This window comes from Canis aureus, chromosome X (assembly GCF_053574225.1).
Source record: "Canis aureus isolate CA01 chromosome X, VMU_Caureus_v.1.0, whole genome shotgun sequence".
In the NCBI taxonomy this organism is placed as follows: domain Eukaryota; kingdom Metazoa; phylum Chordata; class Mammalia; order Carnivora; family Canidae; genus Canis; species Canis aureus.
Window position 1 is genome coordinate 77,536,121 of NC_135649.1, and position 9,407 is coordinate 77,545,527.

At 46.8% G+C, this 9,407-nt stretch overlaps 1 protein-coding gene across 1 annotated transcript; it reads right to left on the reverse strand.

The window, feature by feature from the left end:
• Positions 1-7,443: 7,443 nt before the first annotated feature.
• MAGEH1 (MAGE family member H1) lies at positions 7,444-8,893 on the reverse strand. Its single transcript, XM_077887392.1, has one exon. It carries the CDS (start codon positions 8,626-8,628, stop codon positions 7,969-7,971), a length of 660 nt encoding a protein of 219 aa, XP_077743518.1. The 5' UTR covers positions 8,629-8,893; the 3' UTR covers positions 7,444-7,968.
• Positions 8,894-9,407: the final 514 nt, after the last annotated feature.

Sequence of the window (9,407 nt, forward strand, 5' to 3'; positions counted from 1 at the left end):
GTGAAGCTCATTCCTTGGGGGTCATGTCATATGGGATTGTTTGCTAGACAAGTTTATCAGGGAGTAGGAAGATTTCAGAATGAAACCAACTGAAGGAAGCCCGACCAAGAACAAACAGATCGTGTGTAGTATGTATGTGTGTGCGCACGTGCGTGTGTATGACCAACAGCCTAAAGGATAGTGTTCTGAGTGGCCTTTTAGTTTGATCAGAGTTGTTAATGTCCCCAGGGAGCTACTGTTCTGGCTTGGTCAGAAAACAGATCTTCAGGTAGTAAGGATGTTCTAAAAGTCAAGGAGAGGTCAGTTCTGTGGTTCTGGGATGTCTGTCCCACTTGGAGCTGGGCCAGCCTTCAGAGGAGGGGTCTGTTTTAAGCAAGCCAAGATCTCAGGGGCTCTGCTACTCAGCCTCAGCCTTAGACTATAACTCCAGCACTGATTAGAGCACCAGCTGTGTCATATCGGAAAGTAAGGCTCACACATACAGACTGTGGCTCTCATGTGGGCATTCTAAGCAGCTGTGGTTCAGTGAGGAGGCTTCATAACAACGTAGTAAGAGGAACCAAAAGCACTTCATACACTGCCAATCTGCCAGCAGGTTGGAGCCTATGGTTATAAGACTGCCTTGAGAGACAGACTGTTTGGGTTCAAAACTTTACTCCTCCAATTGTTTGCTGTATACCCTTGGCCAATCCATTTGAACAGCTTGTGCAGTACATCTCTTACTTATAAAATGGGGATTACAATATAACCCACATTATTGAGATGTTTGGAGTATTAAATGTTACTAAGGTGCTCTGAAGTGTGCCTGATACCTAATAGATGCTCAGCAGACATGGACGCTCAACAAATAGGCAAGTGCCTGACCTCAGCTAGGGGAGTTTGGGGGTGGGGGTGGGATGGGGGGCCGGGTGTAAAGCCTAGCTAATCTCTATCCAATCTGGTAACTACATGATTTGCAACTCCTTGGGCACGCTCTAGTCCTGCTCTTTTTGCAAGATCCAAGTGCCCTCCTGCCTTCTCAAAGTTACTGCTCCAACAATTCTGTCTGCCTCCCTTGTGCTGTTGACTTCACTCCTCCCTGCTGCATACTTCCCTTCAGCACAATGCTGTTTCCTCCATCTGAAATAGATCTTTTCTTGACTCTCTCTTCCCCTAGAAGATGCTGCCCAATGCCTTTGCTCCCCCTTGCAGCAAAACTCCTTTTAGGGCTGGCCTGCCTATACTCACTGACTCCTCACCTCCATTCTCTCTTAAACCTGTCTAGAGCAGGCCTTATCACACATCCTTATCACAGCCTCCAATGAAGCTGCTCTCATCAAGGTCACTAGGGATCTCTGCATTGCTAACTCCAATGGTCACCTCTCACTCCTCCTCTTACCTTACCTGGTGTCAGCACTTTGAGCATAGTTGACCACTGACTCTCCCTTGATACACTTTGCTTCACACGGCTCCGAACACTACATTCTTGGTCTACAGCACTGGTGAAACTTCTGTCTTCTCAGTTAGCATTTCCTCTTCTCTCTGATCCCTTTATGCTGCAAATCTCTGTCCATGATCTTCTGCACTTCCTTATGTGCACTCACTCCCTATCTGATCTCATAATAGTCTTATGGCTTTTAAATTCCTTTTCTACGTCTTAGACACAATCTTTCAGCCAAATTCCTGGCTTCTTTTTTTTTTTAAGATGTTTTATTTATTTACGACAGATACACACAGAGAGAGAAAGAGAGGCAGAGACACAGACAGAGGGAGAAGCAGGCTCTGTGCAGGGAGCCTGACGTGGGACTCGATCCCGGACATGGGACTCGATCCCGGGTCTCCAGGATCAGGCCCTGGGCCGAAAGCGGCGCTAAACCGCTGGGCCACCGGGGCTGCCCAATTCCTGACTTCTATACAATTGAATTCTATACAACTGCCTACTCAACTCACATTGAGTGTCAAAGAGACATCTTAACTCAACATGCCCAGAACTGAATTCCTGATCCCTTCTGCCGTCTATAAAAACTGTTCCAACTACAGCCATTTCCCATATCATTTGACAGGCATTCCATTCTACTCCTTGCTCAGGCCAAAAAACCAACCAAACAAACAAACCACAAAAACAAACAAGAAACATACAAACAAACAAACAAACAAAAAACACGATGCACACACAAAACAAAACAAAACAAAACACCCACCAAATCCTGGAGTCAGTGTTGACTCCTGACACTCCATATACAAACCATCAGGAATTTTTTTAGGTCAACCTCAAAATGTATCCAGAAGCTGAGCAGTTCCCATCACATCTTCTGTTACCTATAGATGACCCAAACCACCATCATCTCTAGTCTGACTTACAGCAATAGCTTCTTACCTGGTGTTCCTGCTCCCACCCTTGCCTGTTTTCACTCTATTCTTAACACAGTAAGTAGTCAAAAGGTAAGTCAGATTGTGCCGCTTCTCTGCTCAGAACCTCAAGACCTCCCTCCTTTGGCCCCCACATTCTACTGCAAACAAGAGCCAAGTTCCTTAAGATGGTCTACTAGCCCCCACATAAGGTGGGATTCTGTTAATATCTCTGACCTCATCTCCAACTCTTGTCCTTTTCGCTCAGTCCACAGCAGCCACACTGGCCTGTCCACCCTTCCTCAAATGTGCTTAGACACTCCTGGGCTTTGGAGCCTTTGCACTAACTCGTCCTTCTGCCTGAACGATACTTCCTTTATATATCAGCAAAATGAACCCCCTCACCTTCTTCATTTCTTTCTACTCTGCTTACCCTTTAGTAGAATTTAATGATCCCTCTCTTTCCTGGCAAAATATTTTATTTATTTATTCATGAGAGAGAGAGAGGCAGAGACATAGACAGAGGGAGGAGCAGGCTCCTTGCAGGGAGCCCCTTACAGGGCTTGATCCCAGGCCCGGGATCATGCCCTGAGCTGAAGGCAGACGCTCAACCAACCACTGAGCCACTGAGACGCTCAACCTCACCCACTGAGGTATCCCACAAATAGACCTTTGTAAATGTGTGTCGAATGGGTGAATGGATAATCACAGCATCCAAAATGACAGAGGCCTAGTTATTTTTGAAGCTTTATAGGCTGAGCATGAATCCAAGGGCCTCCTTGGTCATAGTTACAGGAGGGATTTCAGGCACTTCTCATACATTGCACATTTTGAGATAACATTTTCTAGGGTGTCATTTGTCACAAGGAACTGAGGCAGAAATTGACCAGTCAAGAATTGGGCCTGATTTTCACCAGCTGTTTATGGGCTCTACCTTCCCCTCCAAACCACCCTGTGTGGGCTTTATGTCTGTTGAATGATGAGCAGAACAAACCTAGAGTCTACTTTCCCTCCCAAAATCTGTTCGGCAAGCCCTGGATTTCTCCAGAGCCATTCTTTTATACAGCTTTGACTGAGCTGAGACCTTCCTTTTGTGCAAGTGTCCTCACACAGATTTTCAAAGAAATTCCATTAGCTCTTTGATGTTTAACTGTTTCATGGTTCACAAGCCCTGGAGTAACCTGCATATAGGTCTCAGTACATCTTCATAGCAATCACCCTTCTCCACCACCACCACTGCTTTCAAAATCATTTCCTTCAGGACACTAGAGTTCTTTGCTTCTGCCAAAGGAAGGATGCAGAAGGATCCTCACGAGGTGAATGTGAACCCAGGCAGAATCCATATCTGTCTTTCACCATGGCCATGGTCTGCTCTGCACCTGACTACTGAGGCCATGGCCACAATACTGGGCCCAAGGAGGACCCCCCTCAGCCTGTCTTCTTGCACAGGCAGATAGTCAACTGCTTTCTGCTTGTGTCTTATCCCAGGCACTCTACTCTGCTCAAGGCAGAGTTGTGGTGACCCATTGTACCTTCTGGATTGGAAACAGCATCAGCCAGCAATGTTGGCAGGACCAGAAAGGTTGCTGTTTGATTGGTTCACTGTGCAATAGCCAGGACCTGGGATTTGAGGATTGATGGAATGTTCAGGGTGGTGAAGTTTCTGAGCAAGGCGTTGTGATGGAGAGGATACATTTGTCTTGGAAGGAAATACTCGTTCTACACATTGCAGCCCCTGAATGATGCCTAGCAACCGGGGCCACAATAATTCATAATAAAGGAACATCCACAGCTGATCCCCAAATGACTTCTTAACCTTATTTCCCCATGCCTCCTCACCCCACCCCAGCATGTTCCTTCTCACTTTGACCCTGGGTTGTGGTGGAGTTTGAAGACAGAGGACTTTCCCACAGCTGGGTGGAGCCCCAGATGCCCTGGCGATGCGGTTTGTTGTTTTACTATAATAGTGTGGGCTTCAGACTTGCCTGGCCCTGGCCCTGGCCCTGGCCCTGGGTTCATGTCCAAGGCTGTCACTGACCAACCAGGTGACCCTAGCAACTTGCTTCTGATATCTGACCCTGAGTTTCCTCCTCTGTAAACTTGGCCTGGTGGTGCCTACCTTGCTGGACTGTTGCAAACATTAAAGACAATGTATGAAAACAACCATCAAAGTGCCTGGCACAATTTAGGCACTCAGCTGCCACTCTTGCTATGCACTGGGGACTTTTGAGCTCTCTATCCCTGAGCCTCCTAAACAACTGGAGTATTCTAGGACCCAGAAACTCAATCCACTCCAGAGGCATTCTGGCAACTAAAACTGCAGCCTTTCCACTCAATGTGTGGAAACTCTGCTGGGATAGAGCCAGGTCAGGTTGCTGACTTACACAAGCAAGAGGTTTCCAGCTTGTGTCCCCCATGGATACTGCTCAAAGCTCAAAGAATTTATGTAAATGAAACAATGAATATTCTCTTTTTCTCACCACCTTCCAGAGGCTCCTTTCCCTGCCTCTCTGTCAGCCCTGTCATTCATTTCACAGCCACCGGAAATCCCACCCTTGCTTAGCTTTTACCTAATCAAATGAAGATTAACTCTTTGCGGTACCAATGTAATGTGTTGGGGGCGCAAAGGGATGGGAGACACACTAAACCTTCAGGCCAAGGCGAGAGTGAGTGTGAGTCATTAACTGCTTCCTTTGCTGGGTTGAGGCAGGTCACAAGAGCCTCTGTGCCTCCCTGTGGAGCCTCCTGCCTGAGGCCTTCAGGATTCCAGCAGTCATCTCTTTTACAATGCAGCTTGCTGTCTACTCCCACTCTTTCTCCCTTTATACTGGGTACTACTGGTTCTCTGACTGAATTAAGCTTCTTGGCCCACACTTGCAAAGAACCATTTTAGACAATTGGATGATTATTCCCCACCAGAACCAAAGAAAAGATAGATTCAGACAGGTTTTGGAAGGACAGTATTTCTTCCCCTAAGCTAGCTGGAGCTTCCTGTAAAACGGGTGATCTTACTGACCTGGCAGAGATAATATGTGGTAAGCCCCAGGTACAGAGGGGATGCTCAATAATAAATCTTTGCTCTGCAGGCTCTCCCACTTACTAGCTGACTGATTTGGTACCAACTGACTTCTACGAGCCCTTTCTCTATAAAAGGGAGAGTATTTTAAGTCAGCCTTGTCCTCAAAAGGATTTGAGGCTGCAGTTCGGGTTACTGAGACCTGTACCACGGACTTTACATGTGTTTGAAGACAGAGACCTTGTGAGTGCATCGGCAGGCAGGAATGGACAGCAGGGTGGCCTATGGAAAAACACTCTGGATTTTCAGAGACCAGATGTGGGGTCTTGCCTAGGATCTGTCACTTGCCACCCCTGTGGCTCTAGACAGGAAAGTCACTTGGTAATCTGAACCTCAGATTCATACCTTATCTACTTCTGGAGGTGGCACTGACAAATAGGGCTCCTCTGGGGCCAGAAACATGCCTTTTCATTTTCTGCAGCCTCAGTTTCTATCACACTGCCTGAATCATAGAAGGCTCTCACTATTTCCTTGCTTGCTGAATGAATTTGGAGCTGCTGAGGCATCATAGTTCCTACTTTTGTTTGAAGCCTCCTTTGCAGGCTGATGTCTGTGGGCCCCTGGGCCTTTGCCAGAGAGTCATCTGGTAGCCTATCCTGGCTCCAGTGACTTTACCTTGCACACAGCTGAAAGCAGGAGAAGACTGACAGGAGGCAAAAGAAAGAAGGGACACTGGCCACTCTTGTGTGTGATAGCTGCTCCCTCTGAGCTCCACGAAGCTAGGTGAGGCACCCTTCCTTGGGGTTCCCTATTAGAGGACTTAGTTCACACAGTGTTTAGCTCTAGAAGTAGATGTAGTAGGCTTTGGGGGTAGCCAGAACATCTTATGCATGTTCTTTAACTGTAGCTGAAGAGAATGTGAGGGACGGCTCGGACATTTCCAGATTTGCTGCAGAGTGAGATAGAGGATTCAGAACTCCCTGGTGATAGACTAGATTGGAAGGGCATTGAGCTCCTTGGTAGAGGCCGAAAGAAACCTGATACCACATGCTTAGTGCACCATGGGCCACCATGCCAAGTGGCTCTCTGGACTCACTACTCTGGCTGAAGGAGAAAGTCAAAGTGCTAACTCTGCTCCCCTCCCACGCCAAAATGCATACCCCCACCAAACACACACACTTTTAAAACAATTGGCACACCTTAACAAACTGTAGTTTCTGACAAAGGTGCCAGGTTATCTTTCAGAGATGCCACAGGTCTTCTCTCTGACTCATCCAAGGGGCTCTGCTTTTGCTGCTTTTTTAAAAATTAGTATTATTCCAGGATTATCATTATTATTAACCATCTTTGCTCTCATTAAAGTCAGCCATAACTCCCATCCTCTGAGGCTCTAGCTTCTGCTCACCTCTTCCCCACCTTCCCCACCTTTCCTCCACTTTCCCCTTAACATAGCCTTAATCATTTGGTGGAGAATTTGTTTTCTCCCTAGTGTCCACGCTGCTTTTAGTGCCTCCATAATTACTCCTTTCCCCGTCTTCAATATTATTTTCAGACCTCAGCTTGTCATCTCACCAAGAATTTTCTGACAGTTCCATCTTTTTAATTTCTATAGTACCCCACAATGTCCTTTTTCTTGCAACCACTCCCTCTCTCCCCTGCCCTCCTCTCAAGCTGATTCAAGTGTATTTTCTATTTCCACAGTAACCCAAGATATTCCCTTCCCTTTGCCAATACCCCCTCCCACAAGGTGGGTTAGGTATCCAAAAATTAGTTAATGCACAGTATTTTCATAGAATGCTCTGATGCCACTTGTAAGTTCCCCCAAACTTATTTCAGCATCTCTTGCATTCTCATAGAATCCTCTGTTGTCTCCTCTTTCCCGCCCCACCCCCAAGACAGGTCACCTAAGTGTTTCTACCTTTTTATGGCACCCCTACTCACTCCTTATTATGGCGTTTACCAAACTGCCAGTTTACATATTTGTTTCTCCTGTGTAATCTAGAACATTCTTTAGAACTGAGGACTGTGTGTCACGGAGTATCCCCAGAACCTAGCCTGGTGTCTCACACATAACTGGTGGTCAATAAATGAACAAGGTGTCCTAGTCATTATGCTTTTATTTTTTTTTTGTATATTGTGCAGTAACTAAGCAAATTTGTGGTATTTGTCACTTCTCTTTACACCAAAGCATACACAAAGGTTTCTGAAATGTGAGACATAAAAGAATTCCCCCGTCTTTCACATACTGGTTATTTCAAACTTTGAAGAATACCCTATATCAATGATATAAAATATGTATTAGATCACAGTATATGATGTGCTCATTTTATAACATAAGCAAAACTGTCATACTAAATCTCAATGACAGAAAAAAACAGTATCTTTTCTGCAATCATATTTTAATCATATTGTGACCTTAATCAGCACTATATTAAAATGTATAAATCGTACAACATCCAAAGCAAACGGTCTATTTTGCAGTTAAACAATTAGCACTGATCACAAATAACAAATGCCCCCCCACCCCGTTTCCCATGGTATTCAATTCAGGACCCAGCTAATCTATTTCTTGGGGTACCTTTGATATTGTTTCCAAACCCCCTTAAGGGTTTCCCCAGATCTTCCTAGGGTGCAATGTAACCCCTAGCCCCCGAATTGAGGATAGCTTCAACTTCTGCATCATCCTCGGAATCCCAATCATAATTACATGGCCAGTCCTTGGAGCATCGGTTACGCACCCTTGCCACAAAATGCATGACTTTCAGCTTGCTTGATTCCACGTGTGCTCTAGGTCCCCAGAAGAACTCATACTCCACTGGACTGCTACGCGGCACAGGCTTATAAATCAGGTACCCTCTCCGTACAAACTCCTCTGTGACGACCTTCTTTGGATCTCCAAAGATGCTGTGCTGCCGGCCAGGCTGCATCCCCAACTTCCCCAGCACTTTCCAGACCAGGGCCTCCTTGGCGCTGTTACCCATGATGAAGATGAGGGCTAATATGGACATCAGGAGACTTTTTTTGGTTCCTTGAAAATTGCTCCGGGCTACCGGGGGCTTTTGAGCTTGAGCAGTGCTGGAGGCTTCTTCAGGGGTGATGGAGGCCTCCTCCGGAGTGCGAGGCTCTTCCTCAGGGCCACTCAGGTCGTCTTCCGGGGAGCTTGGGGACAGAGAAGAGGCCATCGGGGTCTCAGAAGCTTCTGAGGCCTGGATCTTACGGTTGTTGCGGTTCTCTTCTGCGGCCCTTGCGTTACGGCGGCGCCGACTCTTCCGACCCCGAGGCATGTCTTCTACTATGGGCGCTTGAGTCTATTGCAATTCTAGGGGGAAATGCCTGCAACTTCTGCCGAAAGCAACTACCTCTACCTTAAGCAGCGGCCGCCGCTGAAGCCAGCAATGTCAATAGTCTTTGTAGCAACAAGCCAGACGTGCTCAACGAGAAAGCTCACTCCCAGGGAAGCTGGAATGCCTGAGCAATTGCCCTCTGCACTCGCTACCGCTGTGAGCCCGCGAGAAAGCTCTGCGGAACAGACTCCGCCTTTTCTGCCACGCACTCGGAACTCCAAAGAGGAAGTGGGCGTCTCCTCCACACAAATTTCCGCTGTGAGAAAAAGAGGCACTAGGCGGCAGGGGTGGGACTAGGGTAGAGGTGAGAGCTAGAGATTGACAAGGGCAGGGGGATACACGGGACAAATGAATAGCATAGGATTCCTGTGTTTTTCAGTCTTGTACAATATTTACTCGCAGGTAATGGGAAGCAATGTGTCTCTAACACATTCTCACAGAATGCAGACTGATGGGTCAAGGGGTGGTGATGGAGGATGTTGGGGAATGGACTTCAGGAGTGTATTTATGGAGGTATCAGTGGACACAGTTCTCCTTTTCTGACTTGGCATACACAACACATTGATCCACCATCCCTGTTCTCAGAAATAGTTTACATGTGTACTAATTGATTCGTGGACCCATCTAGGACCCTAGGACGCCTATGGTTGAATGGCTGGGCGATGAGGGGAAGTGGGACTGCAAAAGCAGCAAACAGTGTGTGCAAGAGTTGCAGAACC

Excerpts from the sequence above, each read along its gene's own strand:
- MAGEH1 (XM_077887392.1), bottom strand. The coding sequence starts at position 8,628 with ATGCCTCGGGGTCGGAAGAGTCGGCGCCGCCGTAACGCAAGGGCCGCA.